At 42.8% G+C, this 26,094-nt stretch overlaps 2 protein-coding genes across 4 annotated transcripts in view; both read left to right on the top strand.

Annotated features, from left to right (window-relative positions):
- Window positions 1-10,803, top strand: part of LOC129822800 (extended synaptotagmin-2-A-like) — a 36,446-nt gene extending 25,643 nt beyond the window's left edge. Inside the window, exons 14-23 of one of the 3 annotated variants that reach the window (XM_055881223.1) lie at window positions 1,573-1,635; window positions 4,810-4,884; window positions 5,022-5,108; window positions 5,289-5,438; window positions 5,667-6,049; window positions 7,523-7,621; window positions 7,887-8,018; window positions 8,258-8,363; window positions 8,808-8,857; window positions 9,063-10,803. In XM_055881223.1, the coding sequence (XP_055737198.1) occupies window positions 1,573-1,635; window positions 4,810-4,884; window positions 5,022-5,108; window positions 5,289-5,438; window positions 5,667-6,049; window positions 7,523-7,621; window positions 7,887-8,018; window positions 8,258-8,363; window positions 8,808-8,857; window positions 9,063-9,108 (1,191 nt within the window). In that variant the 3' untranslated portion in view covers window positions 9,109-10,803. Of the gene's footprint in view, window positions 1-1,572; window positions 1,636-4,809; window positions 4,885-5,021; window positions 5,109-5,288; window positions 5,439-5,666; window positions 6,086-7,522; window positions 7,622-7,886; window positions 8,019-8,257; window positions 8,364-8,807; window positions 8,858-9,062 lie in introns of those variants that run through there. The other 2 variants (XM_055881224.1, XM_055881225.1) reach the window with 2 other exon arrangements.
- A 967-nt stretch (window positions 10,804-11,770) lies between these two features.
- On the top strand, window positions 11,771-25,833 carry LOC129822799 (condensin-2 complex subunit G2-like). Its single transcript, XM_055881222.1, has 27 exons — window positions 11,771-11,918; window positions 12,079-12,168; window positions 12,809-12,991; window positions 13,380-13,494; window positions 13,934-14,091; window positions 14,952-15,086; window positions 15,434-15,528; window positions 15,897-16,053; window positions 16,471-16,563; window positions 16,665-16,790; window positions 17,227-17,406; window positions 17,657-17,809; window positions 18,077-18,299; window positions 18,766-18,857; window positions 19,631-19,804; window positions 20,091-20,161; window positions 20,264-20,417; window positions 20,595-20,768; window positions 20,870-20,986; window positions 21,221-21,361; window positions 22,589-22,688; window positions 22,904-23,091; window positions 23,418-23,561; window positions 23,687-23,790; window positions 24,034-24,134; window positions 24,408-24,510; window positions 24,807-25,833. Exons 2-27 carry the CDS (start codon window positions 12,091-12,093, stop codon window positions 24,862-24,864), a joined length of 3,417 nt encoding a protein of 1,138 aa, XP_055737197.1. The 5' UTR covers window positions 11,771-11,918; window positions 12,079-12,090; the 3' UTR covers window positions 24,865-25,833.
- Window positions 25,834-26,094: the final 261 nt, after the last annotated feature.

Below are 26,094 nucleotides of genomic sequence, written 5' to 3'. Positions count from 1 at the left end.
GCAAATAAGCATACAGAGAATAATGTAATATATTTCTACTTTCTGGACATATTCTAATCCACCCAAGGCAGCCATTGTGAATCATGCCAAATTGAACTTCAAAATAATGTTCAGAAATATTTCTAACCCAGCTTAACAAGACATTTTCAGTACACAGGTGTAGTTCAGCCAACATGCCGTAGTTTACTGTTCTCACCTCAACCCTGTCTGTCGTGGTCTTCCACATGCATAACACACCTTGAACATGACATGAGCACCTCAATGGCTTAATTTGAGCGTCTGTTTGAACTCCAGTTTTTTTCTCCTTCTTCAACACACTCTTTCACCTTTTGAACGCTGACCCTTAACCAACAGATATGGGTCAATATCAGTCCGAGACAGTCAACTCCTAAATCAGCCTGGCAGCGTCTTTAGCGTCTAAGCCATACTTTACCTTCTTCCCTCCCTGTTCTCTCCTATAAAGAGCGTCTTCACAGGGAGCTTTGGGTGCGGAAACTTAAAAAGAGAGGAGAGCATCTGGCCTAGTCTTTTGTGAGAGCAATACCTCAATGTATAGAACCTTATTTGTGAGTCCTCCGGTACTCTGCATCATAGAGTTAGCATTAGCGGTGTGTGGTGGGGTTAAACAGTAGCACACTAGCTCTGGTACAGGGCGTCTTTCTGATGCGCGTTCACTATCACACAGTCGAACAACATCCTGGACCAGAACTAAGTGTAACAGACCTGCTGCAGTGAGTCGTCTTGTACCGTAAAGCATGTTGATTGACTCTGCTGCATGGTTGCAAATCCTAATAATATTATTATACAGTCATTTCCCATACCCAGTTGATCATGAATATTTATCATATTGACTAAATAATAATTCCAATAACTCAGGATAGAGGACAGTGCTTCATCTTTCGTCCAACACCAAGGTGCAGGCATGCAAAATATGGTTTACAAAGAACTATTGATTTCAAGGTGTCAGGGTATTTGATTGAGAGGACTATTTGTGGCGCATCACTTCAAGGATGCGTTGACGCCTGTCATTCTCGCTCGGTCTAAACAGAGGTGACAGGCAAAGATGATGTTGCTTTTAGTGTCTGTTCACTGGACCGTTATGTCTAAGTAAGGGAATATTGAAATACTGTCAGATCTCTTATTAGCTCGATCTAAACAACATCCCTCGTCACAAGTTCATACCAGCACCTCATCCTCCCAAAAATAAATGACGTTTTCATTCTCCTGTATTCAGCTTTTATTTTATACTGCCTTATATTCATTCATTATAACGTCCCCATTGTTACCTATTGTTCGTAGATAGACGTTATTTATATGTTGGACATTCCTCTCCCTTGATTTATTGGCTGTCTCCTTTCATTTGTTAATTTTCCATTCTTTCCATTTTCCATTCTCCATTGTTGTTGTTTTCATAGCACCTAATACAAACGAATCTCGCTCTGGTCCAGGGCATCGTTCGGCTGCGCTACCGTACGACGTCCTGGACCAAAGCTAAACCTTAACCATACTCAATCCCCCATCCCACTAACTCTGGGTCTGATTCTCTCCCCATCTCCCCCCTTTGTATAAAAGAGCAACCTGTTTGATTTCAACCATGACGTGTTGAAGCAAGCCTCTGTCTTTAAGTCCCTGAAGGTAAAGTAAGAAAGTGGGATGATGCACGCCATGCACAGATAGCACGCATAGACGGCTTATGTGTTCTGTCTGTGCCCTTCCTGACTTTGTGCCATCCAAATGTACTTTTGTTATTATGGTCATTTACGGTGCTACTTATCTGTAAATGCATTGTTTATTCGTTGTGAGTCATTGTTTGTTCATTGTGAGTGATTGTTTGTTCTTGCTTGGAGATGGATGACCACTCTATGTCTAAGATCTTTTATTGCCACAAGCATCACTTTATAGCTTTTCATTTACTACACACAATAAGAACTGGATTTTCACATACCCGGACGTGTTGCACACCTGCTTTGTAGCTGTACAAAACAGGGGGGCGTATGTTTCAAGCATCTCAGGATCAAGTCCACCCTGTCAAGTGATCTTATTCACTGTGATCAAAAAGGAAAAATCCTAAATCAGAACTTCTCTGAGATGCTTGATACGTGGCCCCAGATGTTTAATGACATGCAGTATAACGTTTAACATCAAAGCTCAAAACATGTTCATTTGGTGGATGAGGAAAGGGAGAACTAGAGGGAGAAGAGAAATCCATACCTCACTCACTTGGTTCCCATATTTCAATGTGTGGGCAATGAAATGGAACCCTCTACACATTTTAATGTAGAGCTAGGTCTAATTCAATAATTCGTCCTGAATGCAAAATCTGCAATTTACTGTTCCTTTTGTCAGCTGGCACAAAAAAAAACACTACTGCCATGTGATAGTTTGAGGTTGTGTGTCTCTCTCAGGCTGTTTATAATCCTATCTTTTATATCAGGCTAAAGCAATCTCCAGGAGGTAGGGATGCACTTTAGTCTGGTAACTTTATACTCATACATTAATGTCTCCCAAATGGCACCCTATTCCCTATAGAATGCATTGGGAAATTATTCAGACCCCTTGACTTTTTCCACATTTTTTTACGTTACTTACTTATTCTGAAATGTATTACATTATTTTTTTCCTCTTATTAATCTACACTCAATACCCCATAATGACAAAGCAAAAACAGGTTTTCAGAAATGTTCGCAAATTTATAAAATAAAATAACTGAAATATCACATTTATATAAGTGTTCAGAACCTTTATTCAGTACTTTGTTGAAGCACCTTTGGCAGCGATTACAGCATTGAGTCTTCTTGGGTATGACGCTACATGCTTGGCACACCTGTATTTGGGGAGTTTCTCCCGTTCTTCTCCGCAGATCTTAAGCTTTGTCAGGTTGGATGAGGAGCGTTGCTGCACAGCCATTTTCAGGTCTCTCCAGAGATGTTCAATCGGGTTCAAGTCCAGGCTCTGTTTAGGCCACTCAAGGACATTCAGAGACTTGTCCCGAACCCACTCCTGCATTGTCTTGGCTGTATGCTTAGGATTATTGTCCTGTTTTAAGGTGAACCTTTGCCCCAGTCTGAGGCCCTGAGCGCTCTGGAGCAGGTTTTCATCAAGGATCTCTCTGTACTTTGCTCCCTTCATCTTTCCCTCGATCCTGACTAGTCTCCCAGTCTCTGCCGCTGAATAACATCCCCACAGCATGATGCTGCCACCCATCATGCTTCACCGTAGGGATGGTGCCTGGTTTCCTCCGGGCGTGACGCTTGGCATTCAGGCCAAAGAGTTCAATCTTGGTTTCATCAGACCAGAGCATCTTGTTTGTCATGGTCTGAGTCTTTTAGGTGCCTTTTGGCAAACTCCAAGCGGGCTGTCATGGGCCTTTAACTGAGGAGTGGCTTCCGTCTGGCCACTACCATAAAGGCCTGATTAGCTGCGTGCTGCAGAGATGTTTGTCCTTCTGGAAGGTTCTCCGATCTTCACAGAGGAACTCTGGAGCTCTGTCAGAGTGACCATCGGGTTCTTGGTCACCTCTCTGACCAAGGCCCTTCTCCCCCAATTGCTCAGTTAGGCCCGGCAGCCAGCTCTAGGAAGAGTCTTGGTGGTTCCAAACTTCTTCCATTTAAGAATGATGGAGGCCACTGTGTTATTGGGGACCTTCAATGTTACAGAAATGCTTTGGTACCCTTCCCCCAGATCTGGGCCTCGGAGCGCTACGTTGGACCTTATACAGAATATACAGGTGTGTGCCTTTCCAAATCATGTCCAATCAATTGAATTTACCACAGGTGAACTCCAATCAAGTTGTTGAAACATCTCAAGGATGATCAATGGAAACAGAATGCACCTTAGGTCAATTTTGAGTCTCATAGCAAAGGGTCTGAATTATTATGTAAAAAAAGGTATTTCTGCTTTTATTTTACTTAAAACTTGCAAAAAATTCTAAAAACCTGTTATTGCTTTGTCGTTATGGGTTATTGGTGTAGATTGATGAGAGGAAAAAAATGAAATTAATTTCATAATAAGTAAGTAACGTAACAAAATGTGGAAAAAGTCAAGGGGTCTGAATAATTTCCCAATGCATTCTATAGGGAATAGGGTGTCATTTGGGAGACATCTAATGTATGAGTATAAAGTTACCAGACTAAAGTGCATCCCTACCTCCTGGAGATTGCTTTAGCCTGATATAAAAGATAGTTTGAGGCTGTTTTATAATCCTATCACATGGCAGAATAGTTTTTTTGTCAGAGGACAAAAGGAATGGTTAAAATGTAATACATTTTTGAATAAGGCTGTAACGTAACAAAATGTGGAAAAAGGGAAGGGGTCTGAATACTCTCCGAGTGCATTACTTTTGAGCAGAGCCTACAGTATGGGCCCTCGTAAAAAGTAGTGCACTACGCAGGGAATATGGTGCCATTTGGAACATAGACATTGTTATATGTACATTGTATCTTTTATAAACCGGTTGCCAACGGTGAGAGTTCTTGGGTTTCAAAACTGAGAATGAGCTTGAAATTAGATTGAAGAATGTGGTCTAACTAAGACCAAGGTTGACTGTTTCCTAGCTACTGTGCATTGTCCAAAAAGCCCTCTATGCCAAAGTGTGCTAAATAAGGAATAGAAAACAATTTGAGATGCAACCTAATTTATATTCTCTTTTATCTGAGGACAGACATTCTGAACCATTTCTAAACTGATTTCAGTTTGTTTCTACTGTATAATATGTGTGTTACTACAATAAGCTGAAGAATAGGAGTGTTTTCAGTGTGGGTTTTTGTCTTAGTAACAGTCAGCCACTCTTTTCCTGGTCATCTCTCACAGTCCGGCAAGAAAACGAGCAGTGAACCAAGTCCTTGCGTTCATTTCACAGTTGGGAACAAATCATTTGAGAGTAAGGTAAGAAACTACAGTGGGCATGGTTTCTGTAGATAATTGTAAAGTATAATTGTAAACATCATATTCCACTCCTGTTCTTATGTCGATTCTATTATTTTCTATTACAGCATATTCTATTCTATATGTGTTTTCTTTAGATCCGCCATAAGACCAATGAGCCCATGTGGGAGGAAGCTTTCTCCTTCCTCGTCCATAACCCCAGGAGGCAGGAGCTGGAAGTGGAGGTACTGCACACTTTACATACATTTTTCATCATACCACAACTGGTAGATGATCTATTTGTTTACATGTACTAGATGTTTTTTATGTTTTTGCTTGGGTCAAACATTGAGTTTACAGTAAGTGTATGTGAATTATAGAATATCTGATGTTAACCCTTTGTTGGCTTGCCTGTCGATGTCCAGGTGAAGGACGACAAGCACAAGTGCACCCTGGGTAATCTTACAGTCCCCTTGAGTGGTCTATTGGTGGAAGAGGACATGATGTTCACTCAGCAATTTTCCCTGAGGAACTCTGGACCCAGCTCCACACTCAAACTGAAGTTGGCACTCAGGGTAAGGATAGACAGTGCCCCAAATGGCACCCTATTCCCTATGTAATGGACTACTGTACTTTTGACCAGGGCCCATAGGGCTCTACATTGTAGGGAATAGGGTGCCATTTGTGACGCAACCATATTAGACCTGCTGTCTATTTTCTTAAGTTACTGATTGAAGTGTGTAAAGAAAACATCCTATCACAATGTACAGTATAGCGCTGTGCTCTGCTCTTCTGTGTCTCAGGTTCTGTTTCTGGAGAAGCAGACGAGTGCGTCGGACCAGCCCTCCTCTGTACAAGTGAGGAAAGCCAGCGTGGTCAACCCCACCGACCCCTCCCAGAGACTCTCCACATCGGAGTCACCTCTTCCCCCAGACACCAACCCCCCAACACCACCAATAGAGGCCGCCACCTACACCCTCCATCGCAGAGAGGGGCAGAGGGAGGAGCCGTACGGAAGCAGCCCCATCAGGAGCACCTCCATCAGGAGCACCTCCAACCTGAACACCACCATATCCAGCTCCCAGAAACACCTGCCCCACAAGGACTCCATGGCCAGCCTGGCTTCGGACATCTCCCTGCCCTTCGCCACCCAAGAGCTGCAGCAGAGGCTCAGGCAGCTGCAGAAGTAAATTACACACACGCACACAATCACTATCATGAGGTAAGGTAAATGTACAGTGGCTTGCAAAAGTATTTATCCCCCTTGGCGTTTTTCCTATTTTGTTGCATTATAACCTGTAAATTGATTTATAGTTGAAATTTGTGAAATGAAATTTAAAAAATAACTTGTTTCAAAAATAAAAACAATTAATTGCCGGAAAAGTGCGTGCATATGTATTCATCCCTTTGCTATGAAGCCCCTAAATAAGATCTGATGCAACCAATTTCCATCAGAAGTCACATAATTAGTTAAATAAAGTACACCTGTGTGCAATGTAAGTGTCACGTGATCTGTCACATGATCTCAGTATCTCAGATCTCAGTACCTGTTTCTGAAAGGCCCCAGAGTCTGCAACACCACTAAGCAAGGCTCTCCAAACAGGTCAGGGACAGGTCAGGGACAAAGTTGTGGAGAAGTACAGATCAGGGTTGGGTTATAAAAAAAATATCTGAAACTTTGAACATCCCACAGAGCACCATTAAATCCATTCTTAAAAAATTGAAAGAATATGGCACCACAACAAACCTGCCAAGAGAGTGCCGCCCACCAACACTCACGGACCAGGCAAGGAGGGCATTAATCAGAGAGGCAACAAAGAGACCAAAGATAACCCTGAAGGAGCACAGCGGAGATTGGAGTATCTGTCCACTTTAAGTCGTACACTCCATAGAGCTGGGCTTTATGGAAGAGTGGCCAGAAAAAAAGCCATTGCTTAAAGAAAAAAATAAGCAAACACGTTTGGTGTTCGCCAAAAAGCATGTGGGAGACTCCCCAAACATATGGAACAAGGTACTCTGGTCAGATGAGACTAAAATGGAGCTTTTTGGCAATCAAGGAAAATGCTATGTCTGGCGCAAACCCAACACCTCTCATCACCCCGAGAACACCATCCCCACAATGAAGCATGGTGGTGGCAGCAGCATGCTGTGGGGATGTTTTCCATCGGCAGGGACGCTAAATACAGGGACATTTTTGAAGGAAACCTGTTTCAGTCTTTGAAAAAGGTTTCCAGCAGGACAATGATCCAGCAGGACAATGACCCTAAGCATACTGCTAAAGCAACACTCGAGTGGTTGAAGGTTAAACATTTAAACCTTTTGGAATGGCCTAGTCAAACGCCAGACCTCAATCCAATTGAGAATCTGTGGTATGACTTAAAGATTACTGTACACCAGTGGACTTTGGGGGGGGGGGGGTGAATTATTATGCACGCTCAGGTTTTCAGTTGTTTTGTCTTATTTATTGTTTGTTTCACAAGAAAAAATATTTTGCATCTTCAAAGTGGTAAGCATGTTGTGTAAATCAAATGATACAACCCCCCCCAAAAAAACTATTTTAATTCCAGGTTATAAGGCAACAAAATAGGAAAAATGCCAAGGGGGTGAATACTTTCGCAAGCCACTGTAATCATAAATCTGTGCTGTGTTGTGTTTTCAGTGGGTCTGCCCCTAGTCCATACCCCATGGGGGAGATTCAACTGACTGTCCGCCACAGCTCCCAGAGGAACAAGCTCATCGTGGTGGTGCATGCCTGTCGGTCAGTCAGTGGCCTCACATAACACACTAGACCAGCCACATACAGTATAGGCCAGTTTCCTGGACACAGATTAAGCCTAGTCCTGGACTAAAAAACATGCTCATTGGAGATTCTCCATCGAAAGAGCCTTAGTCCAAGACTAAGCTTAATGTGTGTCCAGGAAACCGCCCGTCCGTGTTCATCTTAATTACCACAAGTTCAGGATTTACAGGATTTACTTTAATTTCAATGTGCCTGACGGACCCCATGTACATTTTGCCCTCAGAAACCTCATTGCGTTCGCTAAGGATGGATCAGATCCTTTCATTCGGATTTATCTGCTCCCTGACAAGAGCCGGACAGGCCGTAGGAAGACCAGCACCATAAAGAAAACCCTGAACCCTGTGTATGATCAAACGTGAGTTCTGACTGACTGTCACTGTAGGCCACAACCATAGAATGACATATAGCACTTATAAGTAATAGTAGTACATTGGTTCTCTATGGCCACCACCTACATTATGCAACCTTTTCACAACCATCAAAATAATTCACAACGTCATCCATTGGATTCATTCATTACCCAGTATCACTGCAGTAGGAAATCCTCACTCAGAAATAAAGGAGAATCCTACAGTGTGTTTTGTTCGTCTGCAGGTTTGAGTTTAGTGTGTCCATGGTGGAGCTGCACAGGAGAACTCTGGACATCGCTGTGAAGAATGGAGGAAGTATACTGTCCAAACACAGAGGACTCCTCGGGAAGGTAGTGTATCCCCACAAGATAGAATGTGTCCCAAATGGCACCCTATTCCCTATGAAATGCACTACTTTTGACCAGACCCCTATGAACCCTGGTCAAAAGTGGTACTCTTTAGTGGGATTACGGTGGCATTTGCACTTGAAAAAAGAAAGGGAAGGTGGATACCTAGTCAGTTGTACCACTGAATGCATTCAACTGAAATGTGTCTTCCGCATTTACCCAACCCCTCTGAATCAGAGAGGTGCGGAGGGCTGCCTTAATCGACATCCACGTCTTCGGCGTCCGGGGAACAGTGGGTTAACTGCCTTGCTCAGGAGCAGAACAACATATTTCTACCTTGTCAGCTCAGGGATTCAATACAGTAACCTTTCGCTACCCAAATAAAGGAGCATGAGGAATGTTATCTGATTGTTGTGGACTCTACCAATGCTACTTTACTTATTATAGGTGATGGTGGATTTGAGTGGTGAGGATATATCCAAGGGCTGGACGCAATGGTAAGATGCTCCTTTACCCAATTTGTGTTGTCAGCTCTGTGCTGTATTTGTGTTAACATTTGATACACATTTAATTTGGTTCAATCTATGGTTGCATCTTTGGGTGTGAGCAAATTGCTGTAGAAATCCTGTGTATGTATTATATTTGTTAGTCATATTTTAGTTTTAAGCCATTGCCATTTGTTGCCCCACTGGTGTCTTGTAGGTATGACCTCACTGAAGATGGCAGCCGCAAAACGGTCCAGGCATAGAGAGGGACATAGGAAGACCTCACCTCCATAATCATAAACACACATCCTGCTGTTTCAACTCTCGTGACATTCAATTCAAAAAAGCTTTATAGGCATGACAAAAATCAAATTGTATTGCCAATTGACATTCATAGTAACACCCATCACTCTGCTTTCATTTAGTGTTATCACTTATCAAAGGGGACATAATTTAAATTTTCTTACTTTTTTCCCCCTTTAATTTGTGTGTTTATCATGTTGACGCATGTAGAGATACAACTTGAAGCTTGCTGTAACATGCTGTTCCTGCACTATTGAAAGACGTCAACGTTTCACAAAATTGTCCTGTTAAAAGCAAAAAACATTGATCAGAAGATTTTGGTTAATGTGTCAAAAAGCACATTTACTGCCTTGTTTTCTAACTTGTTCAGTGTTTATATGGACTAATTTGTTTTCATTGTTATTTGTTACTATTGAAGGAAATGATGTTGGAATCCTATTTGTTTTCTTTGACATTGAATGGACTCCATATCTATTGATGTGACCGTAATTCTCATCAAAACGACAGATATTGCTGCTATGGTAGTTTACAAGCTGTAAACAAGGACGACCAGTTAATTTGTTTTATATATTTTTGTCATGCAGTGTTATTTGGTCGTTGTTTACTTCCGCCTATTTTCTTCATGCTAACTGTAATCAATTACTCCTACAGTGATCAAAAGTCCTACCAGTGGATTCACATCAAAAAAAATATCAAATGATTGTTCAGTATATTCTATACTGTATATTTTGAAGGATCCAGTGCAATATAGAATTATGTTCAGATGAAGGGGGTATGTCAGGGCGGGATATGTTCTGCTCTGGTGTACAGGAATAGTATATCTAAACAGAAACGAGTTTGAGTTTGGTTATCGTAATAAATCATTTGTAAATGAATAGAGGACCATATATGAATGGTCTCTTACACCAGACACATTATGCAAAAAAAAAAATTGCAACATTGTGTGAAGTTTTGCTTTTATTTTGTCGAATGATGACAGAATGTGCCATAGGCTACTCCTACACGTATAAGCCATGCAATGCTGTTTTATCTTGAAACACGTTCATATTATGCATTACAAACATCTTAAATACTCTGTCAGTTATCTTTCCTGTGCCTTAACATTAAACACCTTCACAGTTGCTGTACAAATGTACATGAAACCTTTTAGGAATCAAGTTCTCACATTTGGAATAAGTATATTCATGGTTTGTTTTGAATAATAAAGAGTTGTTTCTCTTTAATTAAAAAAAAAAAAAAGTTTAATTTAAAGTGTTTTTGTTGTGTGTAATGACTTGACTTCCCTGTGAAAATTTGCCTGGTTCTAAATTCATTGTAAGCCTTTGTGAGACTGTTGTTTCTATGTCTGAGAGCTTACTGTGTGTATCTACTAGGTCCTTGTTTTGCTGTACATAAGCTCCATCTAGTGGTTTCTCAGATGCAACTTTAGTTGAGATGTTCTTTTAATTTATTATTTACTATTGTGTTACTTTAGCATTTAAAAATAACACTAACACAATGTTTGTGTGTGTGTTTACAGATTACTTTAAAGGCCCGGCCCAGAGCAGTCAAACTTTATTTTCTATATAAGGTTGAATTAAAACTGTGAACTTGTCAAAATTATGATCATGCCCTTTTAGTGTAAGAGCTGTTTAAATAAATTGCCTGACATTTCAGCCTGTTTTGGTGCGATTGAGTTTGGCCTTGGTAAATTAGTTATTACTCCAAAAATCAATAACATAAGTAGCCTTGCTCTACACACAAAAATGCTGCTTAAATAAAGTAGGCTATACAGTCAAAGATGGTTTAGTATGAAAATGCCTAGCAAGCTAAGCTCATGCGCAGAAACACCTCACCGAACTGCGCTTGCCGTCAACTCAAAGGCACTGCTTCGATATAGTTACTTTTGACGAAAATTAAAACGTGTCTGTTTGTCACATTCTGGAGTTTGGAGTAATAACATGTTCAGCTATTTACGACATTGGCTCAAATCTAGGTTGTACCTTCATACATCGAAAAACTAACAACGTCCTCCTCACTATGGCTTCAGACCTACCCAGCCCTTCAGACACAACGGCTGGGGTCTGCCTGGCCAGAGAGGTGGGCACGGATAATGGGGTGGCGTACTGTTAGGGCCCACTATAGCAAGTGTTGACGTTATTATTACCCTGCTCCAGGTGCCCAGGTTCCCTGAGCTGTTGCGGGTAACCACAAGCAATATAGTTAATGGGCGGCAAGTAGCAGGTAACCGTAAGTAATCCCCGAGCCAAATAGTTGAAAAATCTGTCGATGTGCCCTTGAGCAAGGAACTTAACCCTAATTGCTTATGTAAATCGCTCTGGATAAGAGAGTCTGCTAAATGACTAAAACGTAAACTCAGGAAGAATTGTTCACTTATCTCATTGACTTTCCAAACCCTGGTCTGCTTGGGATGTATGGTGATGTTGGGCACAAAGGTATATAAGATAGTGGATGAATGAAGATACTTCACTCAGTCTGTTTACCATTGCGCAACAAATAAAAAATCATCTGTTCCGGGTTATTTAAGGGGGTGGCTCTCCCATAGACACCAATGCGATAGTAACTGGGTCTCTGGTCTTCTTAGATCATTGACTTCTATTTAAAATGAGGGAGTGGGATGTCTCGCTTCCTTTTCCGTCTCTGGAGACGTCACAACAGTGTGTCACGTGGCTCTGGACGTTGTCAAATAAAAATTTGCGCGGGGAAGCTGCGTTAGCTAAGTTATAATAAGAAAATAGTTGATGATTTATCAGAACGGCATACGACATTGGTATGTATTTAACATTAACTTAGCTAGTGGTATATGATATGCTGATGAACTCTAGTTTTTATTTTTTGTCCATAAAACGGAAACACAAAGCAAGTTTGGTTTGTTAGCTAACATTATTGTTATTCAGATTTAACGAGATATTTTACTTCTTATTTCACAGTGCTGGCTAAACATGTCTAAGCGAGAGGCATTTTTAGACTCCGTCTGCAAAGACAATGTGGGGGAATTTCTCAATTTTACTAAACTCCATGTGAGTAACATTAGCTACAATGTTGTTTTTGCAAAACTTCAAATATGAATTGGAGTGGTTCATAAACTGCCCCAGCCCCCCCCCCCCCCCCCCCCCCCCCAAACAAAAATAATAATAAATATACATTCAGGCTTTCAACTTTCTATTAAAAGTGGTAATAGTAGAATGCACAAGGTGCAATTTCGAAATTGGGTATCTAGTGTATCATCCGTTTTCCCTTTGTCGTGTCAGTCATTGCATACCTTAGAGAGCTATTTATAACTTTTCTGATATGCAAATGTACTTTAGCCCATATATTTTGTTGTAATGTTTGAATCACTCAAATATCACATGAATACACACACATTAGCCATGGCAAAATGTACAGAATTGCAGGAAATAAGCTTTAAACTTCTCCGACAACAAGAGGGCAACCCTTTGTCAAAAACAGTGCTTGTGTACATAGATGTGGCGTGTGTACAAGGGGGACCTGGGATGTTCCCCAATGGGGGGCTTCAGTGAAAAAGTTTTGGAACCCCTGTCTTATAGGACCAATATCATGAATCTCAAAATGAGTATTGTCTACCATACTGATTCCTTATGCTCGTCTATCTATTTGAGAGCCTTGCCTCTGACCCGGTTGGCTGTAATGTTACCACAGAAGGACACGGCTGAGCCCTTTGACCTAGACGAGGTCCTGCAGGAGCTGCCAAAGGGCCAGAGAGAGGCACTGTGGGCCCGACTAGTCACACTACTTTGTGACCAGCTGGCAGCCTTCGCACCAGAGCACTGGGATGCTGGCTTAGAGGAGGACAATGACATGGAGGTGGTGTCCCCAGACCGGGTGAGTAGAGTTGTCACAATACTAGTATCGTGGCAAGGACAGAAAACATGAAGCAGATTAAATTTAAGGGATACAGTCCTAATGTTGGAAAGAAAATGCATTATGTTGTCACCCAGAATCAAATGTTTTTTTCCCCAAGCTATAGTGCACACTATTTGACATAAAGAAGGTTCGACCAAAGAGTTTAGTCTGCCTTGTTTTTCTGCCATGGAGAATCATAGTATCATAACAATTCCACATCCTGAACACTCTCTATATATATTTTTCCACACTGGGCATGACAGCATTTGTTTTATTCTTGCTCTGACTTCATCTCCTACATGTGATGTCAGTGTTCAGTTGTCTACTCTTCCTTGATTGAGAGGTGGTCATCTATTTCGGTATTTAGACACGCACCATGTCTGTCCTTGAGGGAGTGACTCTAGTGGTCAAAGCTTCTGTGGATGTCATTGAGGATGGCGACACCTACAATTCTCTCTTAGAGTGTGGCAACATATTAAATGGTGAGTTTTTTTGTATTAACTCTATCCTTGTTTTATAGTAAAAAGAATACATTTAATTTCTATAGTGCTTTTTTAGTATGGAAAGAATCTCAAAGTGTTTGAAAATACATGTTTCACGGAGCTTGGTTAACACGACTCACATGGTCAACGAGGGAGAGCTGACACACTGGTCTGGACAGGAGGCCTTTGTAGATGCAGTGTTTGTGCAGAGTTGTACTTATTTCTGGCTGAGCTTTGGTGGCGCTCGGGGGCTGTGTGGCTATCCATGTTTGAGTGAGAAAGACACAGAGGAGAACCAATCAGTAAAAAAGCAGTTATCGACACCGTGCTGACATCAAAAGAGCCTTTCCAGACTGAAGTCAGGAGGACTTTGAGTTAGGTGTCAGACAGATAATTTTAAGTACTCCAACCCTTCAGTCTCTCTGTCCAACAACCCCAGGTGTCCTGCCTTACCTTCCTGCCTCTGAGATGCTTCTGCGGCAGGCTATCCACGGTCTGTGCGAGGCCTGGTGGAAGAAAGGCCTCCTTGGTAAAGAAGCGCTGGGCCGCACAGCCTTCCTTGGAAGCCTGGAGAAGACCCTCATCCTGAAGAAACCAGTACGTACCCTTTAGCACCAACATGGCCTGTTTTTCTGTTTTGCTCCCTGTCGGTCTTCCTTTTTCTCTAGCGAGCTTTCTGGACTTGCTTTCAGTTATTTTGGTGGGAAATACAAAATGATAGGCTACCAGGTTTTTTTCTGGTGTGTGTGAAGTGGCTATGGATGTGCCCAATGATGTGGTCTCTGACCGGAAATTGTAGAGGCCCTCCTGTTGGCCCGTAATGACAAAATAGTTTCAAAGCTAATTTCCTATAATTCTACACATTTTGCCATGTGGTGGAGATAATTTTTTTTGCAGTTATGGGGCTCATTTCCTGCAGTTCTACACATTTTGCCATGGGTTATGCTATCTAAGTGACTGAAACATTATAACAAAATCAATTGGGGCCGCATGCCATGACCACAATACTCCTGAATGCATCATTTTGGGAATTTGTTTCTCTCTGTCTAGCTTTTATTTTGGTGATTGTTAGTTATCAAAGGTGATCTATTCTTGACAACAGACGAGTGCTCTCTAATCACCCGGTACTCTCATTCAGGGATCATCTTCATTTTATCTCTGTCAGAACTGAAGTCTTCTTCTACACTAGTGTATCAGAGAGGTGGCTGTTTGCATTGGAGTGATATCCAATTATGATTTGTGATCCTCTCGTTTCTGACCTAGTGAGATGGATTCCCTGCAGGCAGTATCTGCATTTTAGGCTGTTCTCCAGTATGTGTCTCTGGTTATCTGGGGGAAGAATATCTGTGTACTAATTTTTTGTCTCATCTTGGCACCTTTGTCTTTTGGCGTCTGCATTGACCCGTTTTGTATGTGGTTTGCTGAATGTTGTCGATGCGTTGTGTGCACGTTCTCAGGGGGCTGAGATCCAAAGGCTTTGGGGTTTCCATGAGGTGCTGTTCACTGTGGATTTTGCGTCAGAATGCAGCAAGGAGCTGATCGATCTGCTGCTACAGTGCTTCCTCAGTGTCAATCACATTAAAAACGAAGATGTAAGTATGTCTTTTTATTGGGGTGGTGTGTGTGTCAGAACTGTTTTTTTTTTATACTTAAAAATGGATTGAATTTCAAATATTTTCTCTGCCCGTTTGAGCTTGCCTAGCTTAATAAACCAAAAGAAAAGTCCCAAAACTCCAAACCCTGACCACCTGGAACTCCAGACAAAAGAAAGCTGAATGTTTTTACATATATTTTTCATGTATTTGAAACCAGGGTCTGGTGTGTGTGTGTGTGTGTGTGTGTGTGTGTGTGTGTGTGTGTGTGTGTGTGTGTGTGTGAGATCTTATGCTATGCGATCATGCTCACATGGTCGTTCCGATAACATGACTTTCGCTGGCAGGGAAAGCGTCTGATGGTCTTCCTCTTTAGCTGGAATGTCAACTTCATCCCGATGATCCATGGAACCATCAAAAACCAGCTACCTTACTTTGCAAAGTAAGTGTTTGCATTTGTAGTTTCCTATTAAGGTACTAAGTGTCCCTGTTATAATGCCGGGGAGGTTGGTGGTTCGATCCCCGGTCGAGTCATGCCAAAGACTCAACAAAAATGGGACCCGATGCCTTTCAGCTTGGCACTCAGCATTTAGGTTAAGGCCCCATGACAGACTTAGTGTCCTGTCCAGGAGGTGTACTTGCACATCAAGCTGCCTCCCGCTACAGAAACAGGAGATAGGCCGTTCTGGCTCGGTCAAGGTTTACTTATTCAAAAGTAGCCGTCAGGAGGCAATGGCTTTCTCCTATTCAATTCATGATGATATACCTGTTTTTTGACTGCTTGGTTGAACGTAGATTTTTTCCCCCCAGGCCCCACACTGACCACATAGCTGAGATCTACTGCCGGGCCTGGAAGAAGGCTTCTGGGGTCTGTCTGGAGCAGATAGAGAGCATGTGCATCCAGGACCTCATGCAGCACGCTGTGCTCCTGCACAGGACCTCGCCCGTCCATGCCAAAGTCAGACAGGTGAGTGCCGTGAACATTTTGACTTGGTATGTTTCAAACATATTTCTCACTCTGTCTGCTTCAGAAATAATATATATATTTTTTAAATTATTATTTTTTACAAATCGATACTTTGAGTCAAATATCAATATAATATTGAGATATGTAACTATTGATTAAAAATATGTATTTTAAAAAAATATATATATATATATATATATATGTGTAGTAGTACTTTTCCATATATATATATATGGAAAAGTACTACTTCAACAGCACACATTTCCTGTATTTATTTTATATTTTTTCATAACAAGACTAAGGCTTTAGCATCATATCAGCAAACCTCCAGCTGGCTTACTTTACCACAAAGTCTACATATTCACTGCAATGGTTGCCGTTTATTTTATGTGTGTGACTTAACTCTCATCTGTGTAGATACTGAGCTACTTTCACAAACGGAAGGGCCGCCATGGGTTGGATGAGATGCTTTACAGACTCTACAAGCCCATTCTCTGGAGAGCGCTAAGCGTACAGTCAAATTTTCCTTGATACACGTACTCTCTTTATTTCTGGATAGTGTTTTTTGTTGTTGTTTGACTAATGAAGGAGTCTTCTCTCTATCATTGTAGGCTGCCAACTCTGAGGTCCGGGCCAATGCCACTCTGCTCTTCACCGAGGCCTTCCCTATCCACAATCCTAGCCAGAACAGTGAGAAGATGGACGAGACCATCCAGAAACAACTGGACACGCTGGTCGTAAGTCAACGTATTATGACGTTGAATTTCCAAGTGGTCGTTTTATGTTTGTGAATCCCTGAAATGCCATAAGTTGAGCTAATATGCGGCAGATAGCCTAGCAGTTAAGAGCGTTGGGCCAGTAACCGAAAGATTGCTGGTACGAATCCCCAAGCCGACTAAGATGAAAAATGAAAAATCTGTCTGCCTTTGAGCAAGGCACTTAACCCTGAAATCAGTCTGGATAAGATCGTCTGCCAAATGACTCAAATGTGGAATTATGAAACATAGAATGTTTCTGTGTCGATTTTAAAGGGTTAAATAGTTCAAGTGTAGTGAGTCTATTTTATGAGCACTGTGTACAGTGTATTCCTGTTTAATAAGTGATGTCTGCTTAATATTCTAAAGCTCTCACCTGTTTGTTCCTGTGTGTTGGTGTGTGTTTGTAACATGTCAGCGCCTGCTAGAGGACCCTCAGCCTCTGGTGCGCTCCACAGCCACCCTCGGGGTCTGTAAGATCCTGGCCAAGTGCTGGGAGGTCATCCCCCCCACTGTCATCACCGACTTCCTCAAGAAGCTTGTGGTAGAGCTGGCCAATGATACCACCTCCCCCGATGTCCGCTGCTCCGTCTTCAAGGTGAGTTACCACAGTATTGAATACAATAAAACACTACATATATTAGAACATTAAGGCTATGTCCCAAATGGCACCCTATTCCCTATATAGTGCACTAATTTGACAGGTCCTTACGGCTCTGGTCAAAAGCAGTGCCCTGTATAGGGAATAGGGCGCCATTTGGGATGCAGACCTATATGAACTCTGACCCCCCTCTAGTCATCACTGCGGTTATGTGTTGTTATTATGGATTACAATTAAATCTCTCCAGTGTTTGACCATCGTGCTGGACAATGGCCACAGTCACCCGTTGCTGGAGCAGCTGCTGCCAGCTCTGAAGAACAGCCTCCATGACACCTCGGAGAAAGTACGCGTGGCCTTCCTCAACATGCTGCTCAAGATCAAAGCAGTGCGAGCCGCCAAGGTAAAAACACCGCTTGCGTGTATTTCTGTTTTGTGCAAAACCACAACGTATTACCAAACAAAAAGACAACAATGAAGATATTCAAAGTACTACTATACATTATACTAAATGTATATTTCTTCATTGTCATTTTGTCAGGAAATACACTGTAGTTATTTCTGTTTGTGTTGGGAGAAAGCTTTTTGATTCCCCGCTTATCTCAGTAGTACTGTCAGACATTATTTGTGATGCTCACCCTGCCGTACCCCTCCTCTCTCTCCTCTCCAGTTCTGGAAGGTGTCCTCCATGGATCACCTGCTGGCCCGTCTGGCCGTCGACTCGCAGCCTGTCTCCAAGCGCATCGTCAACCTCCTCTTCAATTCCTTCTTCCCCGTCAACCAATCAGTGGAGGTGTGGTGCGAGCGCTGCGTCACTCTGATTCAGATGAACCCCAAGGCAGCTCGGACTTTCTACCAGTATGCCCACATCTACACAGCCCCCACTAACATAGGTGAGTTTAGCCTGCAGTTGTATACAGTAGCTCCTACACAGCTCTCACTAATATAGGTCAGTTTGGCCTTCAGCTACAGTATGTAGCTCCTGTCAGCATATGTGGGATTTAAAGGGATAGTTTGACATTTTCCGGTCATTGCGCTAACGCTAGTTAGCAATCGCTCCAGAAACGACCTTCAACTTCCTTCAAACTGCAAGCATAGATATACAAATGGTATCCATGAGTTCATCCGATTCTGGGTAAGTAGTGGGAAAAAAGGGCTTCATTGCCAAACTCTCGAACTATCCATTTAAATCACTCGTTAATCTGTTGACAGTTGACAGTACTGACCTGTCTATGGTCTTTATTTTCCCTAGATCATATTCAAACTACGTATCTAGCTAGCAGATGTTATGAGAGTCATTTGAAGTTGTTAGAAAACCCTGAATTAAAGTCTGTTTTACTGTACCCGCTTGTGTCCCAGTCAAGCTGATGCTGACAATCCGCCGGTGTTTGAATGCCTGCATCCAGACTGAAGACCTGAATGAGACAAACTCAAACAAGGAGAACACAAGTGTAAGACTGATTTGTAGCACTGAATGTCAGCTCACTTACAAGACTAAGGAAATTGTCGTTTGTCAATGGAATGCATGTACGATAATCAAGATTTTTCCATCATTCAAATTGTAATATAGAATTGGTACTTGTACATCCCACCCCTTCAGCTAAATGCCTCCGCTCAGTTCCTGTCGCACCCCATCATATAACCCAACGTATAATCTTTTTTTAACTCAATTGTTTGTAAATGTAGTTCTAAACAAACACTTTCCAGCTTCAAGACATGGTAAAAACGATCATTTTGATCGGTCTCTCTGGTGTACTGGATGGTCAGTCCTTACATCCGTAGCTCTGTCTAGGAATTTAAGTGTTTACACGTCTCCAGCATAGAAAGCTAGTATGAGGGTTTGCGCTCAGGCTAGAATGAATAGTGGCCGGTGCGAGAGAAAACATTTCCTTAGAGTTCAGTAGTTCTCAAACCATGAAAAAGAGAGAAAAAAACAAGGAGGCTGATGTGCTGAAATATACTTCATTGAATGCCGTGCTCAAAAGGTAAGTGGAAAAAAATATTTCGAGCATGGTATTCATTTAAGCATATTTTGCCTCCTTGGTGCATCCCGGCCTCCTTGGTGTTTTCCTATTTGTGGTTTGAGTGCAAGTACCTACTGGAATCATATTTATATATATTATATTTCTCCAGCCCCATCGCTCAGCTGTTGACCACAACAAGTTGCACAGTGACCGCTTTGTTTTATTTTAAATCCCAGATTTTAAAACAAAGTTCCTTGTAGGTTCTGGAGCATGTCCTGTCGGTCAAGGACACGGCGGCCATGGCCAGTCTGCTGGAGGTGGTGGTGATCTTGTGGAGGAGCATCCGGAAAGCCCTGGAGCTCAACAAGGACGCCCTCCAGTACACCACTGCCAAGTTTGGCTCCGTTGTGCCCAAGTACTTCAATGTCTTCCAGGTGTGAGGTGGACTGGAGTTTACCCCGTGGCAGTCACAACTTCGGTTGTGTCCCAATAATCTCTCCTAAGTGAACACTTGTTCACTTCCCTTCATAGATTTGAAAGGAAATGACTGGTTTATGGAAACGCCCTCTAGCCCATGCCTACACCAGTCTAATGCTTTTAAATGTGTGGGGAGTAGTGAACGAGTTCGCACTTAAAGGAAGAAGGTAAGATTATTGGTACGCACCCCAGATATCTTCCCCATCATTTAAGATGGCCTCACCTTGTTTCTCTCTCTTTCAGGAGGAGCGTTGCACAGTTCCCCTCATCCAACTGGCCTCCCTACTGCCCCCAGCTTCTGTCCCCACTTTCAGGTCTGTGGGGGTCCTGCTAACTTGTCGTCCTTTTTGGCCTCTTCAGACTCTCTCTGTGTCTCTGTCTGTGTTAACCCTGTCTCTCTGGTCCCTGTGTTCCAGCTGTGGGGTGCTGTCCAGGCTGAAGAGGCTGGAGGCGGGGGCCAAGGTGTCCCAGTACAGTCAGATCATCGAGTGCCTGTGTAGCTGGGGCCAGGCTGCACACGTCCTGGAGCTCATCACAGACTGGCTCACTGATGCCTTACCCACCCCCGCTGTAAGCAACACGCACAGAGGTTGTGTCACAAATGGCACCCTATTCTCTATATATTGACCTACTTTCGACCAGGGTCCATATAGGTTCGCTGTTCTAAAGTAGTGCACTATATAGTAGTGTACTGAGATGTAATCATGACATCGTTGGACATTACCCCACCTCTCTTCTCCTCCACAGGGCAAAGGGAACACCAGTCGGAAAGTGCGCATCCAGGAGACGGTGGAGGCCAAGCCAAACCTGGGGCTAGATTACCTGGAGTACCTGGTCAGCCGTACCTCCACGCGGGACTGCATCCTGCCCTTCAGGCAGGGCCAGCTCAAACAGCTGCACAAAGCCCTCGGGGCCTGGAAGGTAGAGTAGATAATATAATTACAGAGTTGTATAGATTGGTTATATGTGCGGTGAGAGGCTATGAACAGAGGTGGTATCCTGTGTCATGTTTTCCTTCTCAGTCAGTGCTGTTATCCCATATGAGCTCTTCTGAGGCCCAGGCCAATGTACCCAGAGCAGAAACGGCACTAAGAGCATTTGCCCTTCACGCACGTCTCAGTGCCCATCTACAGCACAAAGTGAGTCCCATTGCCTACATGCCTCCGCTTTGTAACCAATCTATGTACAGTATTGCTACTAACAATATCAGCTAAATGTCCTCGATAAGTGTCGGTTTGAGCAGTGTACTGTAGGTACTTTGGTTTATAGTCCCAGATCTAGTAGACACTATTTGGGATATAACTACTGGTCTGTGCAGTGTTTTGGCTATAACCACCGGGGCTTGCTATAACCACCGTTACTTGCTTTCCCAGTTCTCGGAGGGGAGGGATTTCCTTGTCCCTGTGGAGAACATGGCAGCGTGGGTGGCAGAGAGGGTGCTGCCCTTCCTGGTCGGCCCCAGTGAGGGAGGGGTCACTGAGCAGCAGCGGGACCTCGCCAGGCAGGTAGTAGAGGTAAGTGTGACCCTCTGGATAGGGTAGCAGGTGTCAATCACAGGACAGGGTTTTACACTATTGTTTTGTACAGAAGACCTAAGCGTTAATTCTGTGTTCAGTACTCTGCGGTACCTCAGAGGTGTCAAACTCAATTCCTGGAGGGCTGTATGTCTGCCGGTTGTGTTTTCTTTCAATTTGTGTCCAACTAAGACCTAGACAGCCAGGTGAGGGGAACTCATAACTAATCAATTACAGGAGATACTCGGCCGTCCAGGAATTGGGTTCGACACCCGTGCTTTACCTGTAGACAGAGGGAACATAAATCAAATGTATTTAGTTAACCCCTTTTTACATCAGCAGTTGTCACAAATTGGTTTTCTGGAAACCTTAACACATGAGTAAAATAGCATTAGACTTTTATCAAATATCAGACATGAAAGAATAGCCGTAGAATATAGTTGTGTATTACACTGTTACAGTATTAGCCAGGACATTAGGTCCTGGTAATGTACGAGCAGCTTTATGGTATTATGGTCAGTAGATCAATTCTTGTCCTGTATCTTTCCTATGCTGTCAGTCTATGAAAAGACGGCGTGTTCATCCTAAATTGCACCCTATTCCGTGCACTACTTTTGACCAGAGCCCTATAGGCCTTGGTCAAAAGTAGTGCACTACATGGGGAATAAGGTGCCATTTGGGACGCCGCCTCAGTCTGTTTTATAGATTGTTATTCAGCTCCGGTCCACACTCTCACGTATCAGCTCTCCGTTGTACGCCTCCCACTCCCAGAGAGCAAGATGGACTCATTTATTCTTTTGAAATGGGCTTCTATAGTTATTTCTTCCATTACTCTCTCAAGTGTGTCACCCAGAGGCTGCTGCTGTGATCAGATATTGAAAATAAACCCCTCATTTATCTTAATACCCACTTCTGTTGCTTCCACTAACTCTCTAGAGCTCCAGCACCAACACTTGAGATTAAGATACTATGGTATGGTGGCTTATTCAATGCGTCGTTTTCAGGACAAATTACAAAAATGTAATTTTTAATTAATATTTTTTTTCTTGTCCCATAATATAGTTTGTTTAGTTGGTCTTTCGGTATTATTCCAGGTTCTTAAAAAAGAGTTGCGTTTTATAAATTCTGAATTACTATGCTGAAACAATTTTTAAAAACATCTGTCATTTTTCTGTCCCTCTTTGTGGAGTGACATGGTTGCTCTAACGTTGCGGTGATGTTTGGCAGTGTTTACTGGCGGTGAGCAAAGATGTGATCCGGGTGGGCCTTGGGGACGAGGAGTTCAAAGGGCAGGTCCTTCACCTGTGCTCCATCGTGCTCCTCTCTGGTGAGTATATCTACACTGAACATATATTATTATAGAGACCTACAGAATCTAAATGAAGAAACATGCCATTTTCGACCATCTGTAAAATCAACATTTCTATAAGGCACATTTAGAACCGTAGATTCTCTAGAATAGTTGTTGACTGGACTAGGCCACTCATTTCAATGTGTCTGTGAGGAAATTTGACGTGTGTGTGTGTTTTATTGTGTTCTCAGAGAAGGGCTACCTGTGTGTTCCTCTGCTGCTCTCTGTGCTGACGGAGGTGGCGGAGAACTACGTCCCCGAGAACCAGGCCCAGGACAACCAGTCCTCCATCATCCTCACCGTGGTCACCAACGTCTTCCAGAAGATCCTGGAGGTTATGGCTCGCCGCCTGAGGAAGGACCCCGTGGAGGGCCAGGAGGTGAGGAGGATGGCGTGTGTCCCAAATGCCTTGATGGTTTGAGTGTCAATCAAAAGCACACACGTAGATCATTTAGAGGTAGTCTCTTCAGTCACACTTTAAATGGCTGTCTAAATAATACCTATTTGGCCCAACAATAGAAGCAGCTCTGGGGCCATATGTATCAAGCTTCTCAGAGGAAGTTTTTCAGTTACTGTACCACCAACTAAATGTTGCTCTCCCCAGTGTACCCCCTACTCTGATACGCTATAGATAGATATGTCCATGTTCAGCTTGCAAATGTGAATAGATGACTTAAGGTTGTTTCTCTCCCCTGGCTATTGTAGCTGTGGCACTTGGCTGTTACCGCTCTAGGAGACTTCCTCCAGGTGGTTCAGGCTTGGTCGGGCATCGACTCCAACCCCCTAAACGGGGTGTTTTCAACCGTCTGTGCTGCCACCCTCGCAGCGACCCAACACTCCCTGCAAAAGGCAACAAAGATGGCTGATACACTATTTTCCTAGATAGAAAATGTGATTCCAAATGTTGATCGGTTGCGAATAAAGAACATGTACTATATTTCATCTGCTTTGAACTTAAAACTGTTCCATTTTAGATTTCACATCCTCAAGAGGTCATAACACCAGAGACGGTCCAGGATTTGCCTCCTCTCTCAAGCATCTTGTTGACCGTTCTCCTCAAATCGCCCCCGGTCACAAGGTAAACAACCAACTACACTCCAAACGTTTTGCTGCTTTCTATTACTATTCACACTGACCGGCTCAGTTCGGTTTCCTTTTTTTGTGATAAATGTTTTTACAGATTTTTCCCACACAAAAAGGAAGAACAGACACCAAACAGTCAACCCCACACGACGTCGTACAAAGAGCTCCAGCCATGGAATATATACTGTACTTTTCTCCTCATTGGTGTTTCTAATCCGAGGCCTCTTCTCTTTTCCAGAGCCTTTCTGGCAGAGATCATCTCAACTGTCGACTCAGAGGTCATTGATGGTCTGACCGGATTGGCTGCAGTTCTTCACATTCTGGCAGTTGTCAGACAGAGTGAGTAAAATAAGTTGCAATAAAGAGAATTTCGCTAGTTTGAAAAAAGAAAATGATTTCACGTTCATGAATAGTTTCTAACAAGGCGTGGCTAAAAGTTTAGCTGTTAAACTGGGAGTGTAACTTTTGCCGGTGTGGAGCAGAGAGCGTGCCATTATCCACTGTTCTCGGGCCTGAGCCGGTTGCTTATGCCCAGGTGTCATTGAAATGAATGCCAGAAGCTCAGTATCCAGTGTAGCTGGCCCGTAATGATTGTGCCCGTCTTTGTTCCAGCTGGGAAGTTTAAGGCTGATCTGAAGAGTTCAGCCGTGTCCGTCGACAGACAGCTTCAGAAACATTACGCTGTCACGGCTGAGGACGAAGGTCACATCCAGAGGTGACTAGATTAATGAACGTTGGAACGTCTGTCCCAAATGGCATCCTGTAGTGCACTACTTTTGACCAAGACCCATATGGCTCTCCACTGGTGTAAATCTGTTGCTACCTTTTGTATGTTTTTAAGAATGAAGTATTTTTGAGTTGTTAGCTAGCTGTTATAGCATTTTACCCTAAACGTTAAGGAAACATGCTCGTAAGTTGGGAATTGTAAGATGGCAAATTTATATTTTAAAATGACATAATAGCAACCACAAAATGACATTACATTATTTATTTTTGTACCTCTTTTTCCAGGGTAATCTACGAATCTGCTATCAACACTTTGAATGAGATTCTGATGCCATGCCCATGAAGCGTCAAGAGAACCTCATTTACACATTTAACATTTACTAATTATTTCTTGGTTGCCAGTGTCAGCTATTCTTCTATTCTGTTGTTTCTATGCAATCATGGTGTATGCAGCATGACTTGTATTTGCGCTTTTGATTTATGTATTGCGTCAGTATACTCTATGCTGCATAAACTGAACTGTGTGTAACATTGCTAAGTAACAGCTAAAAATACATTTGAAATGTGAGTTTCAACCATGTCTTTGTGGATTCTCTCTAAAAGCCTCTGCAAATCACTTACACTGCCACATGTTTTAGTTTAACTTATAGTACATATTTGCACAATTCTATTGAAGGAAATATAGTTTATGTTTAGTTATGGTCCACCACTGGCAGAGAAGGTTAGTTTCTGTGGCTAAGGAGGAAGGACAAGAATGAAGAACTAAAGGGCAGCTGCAGGGGATGACAGGCAGACGTCCCTGCCACTGCTCCGCCACCAGGAGACGTATCAGGATAAGGAGAGGAACATTGAGGAGTGGTGGTCCCCGGGTGATGACCCTCTAGCTGGTTTACAGGCACCGCTGGAGGTGCGACAGGCAGAGATGCCCAGCAGAAGGTTACCACCTATCTACCTGTATATAGTATGTATATCATATTGTAGTGAATTCAAGGCATATCCCCGACTGGGACTCGAACCCATCAACTGTCAAGCCAACACCTTAACCGTTTTGCCAAGAGGTCCGAACTGCTTGATGAAGTCGCAAGGGGTTGTGTTAAGGTTGCTACAATATGCGCTTCTTGTTTGAACAATTTATTGATGGAAATGTAGTTTGTATGCTTTTAGTTATGTTCTATCCAACACAAACACTCCAGACATTTCATTGATGTATGAACTCTGTATAAACTTGACTAGCCATGCTATAGTATGGTATTTTAGAATTATCCTGCCACTGTTTATACAGCCTTACAATAAAGTGATATATTAACTTGTTTATTCAGATGCTGAGTCCAACTATAAATGTGCTTATTTACTTTACTGTTAGTGCACTACTTTTTTACCAGGGCCTATCGGGCTCAGGGCCCAGTTTCCCAAAAGCATCTTATGGCATAAGGTCATATGGTTCTAAAGATGAACTTAGCTTTAAGATGCTTTTGGGAAACCAGGCCCAGGTCAATAGTAGTGCACTATATATGGGAAAGGGTTCCACTTGCGATGTAGTTCCACTCCTAGCTATCCACTCCTTCCAGCTGGA

The sequence above is a fragment of the Salvelinus fontinalis genome, chromosome 25 (assembly GCF_029448725.1).
Source record: "Salvelinus fontinalis isolate EN_2023a chromosome 25, ASM2944872v1, whole genome shotgun sequence".
Taxonomy (NCBI): Eukaryota; Metazoa; Chordata; class Actinopteri; order Salmoniformes; family Salmonidae; genus Salvelinus; species Salvelinus fontinalis.
This window is presented reverse-complemented; position numbering and strand designations above follow the sequence as displayed.

Excerpts from the sequence above, each read along its gene's own strand:
- LOC129822799 (XM_055881222.1), top strand. The coding sequence starts at position 12,091 with ATGTCTAAGCGAGAGGCATTTTTAGACTCCGTCTGCAAAGACAATGTG. Across the intron at positions 23,562-23,686 it reads CCCAACACTCCCTGCAAAAG|ATTTCACATCCTCAAGAGGT; the intron begins GCAACAAAGATG and ends GTTCCATTTTAG. Across the intron at positions 23,791-24,033 it reads AAATCGCCCCCGGTCACAAG|AGCCTTTCTGGCAGAGATCA; the intron begins GTAAACAACCAA and ends TCTCTTTTCCAG.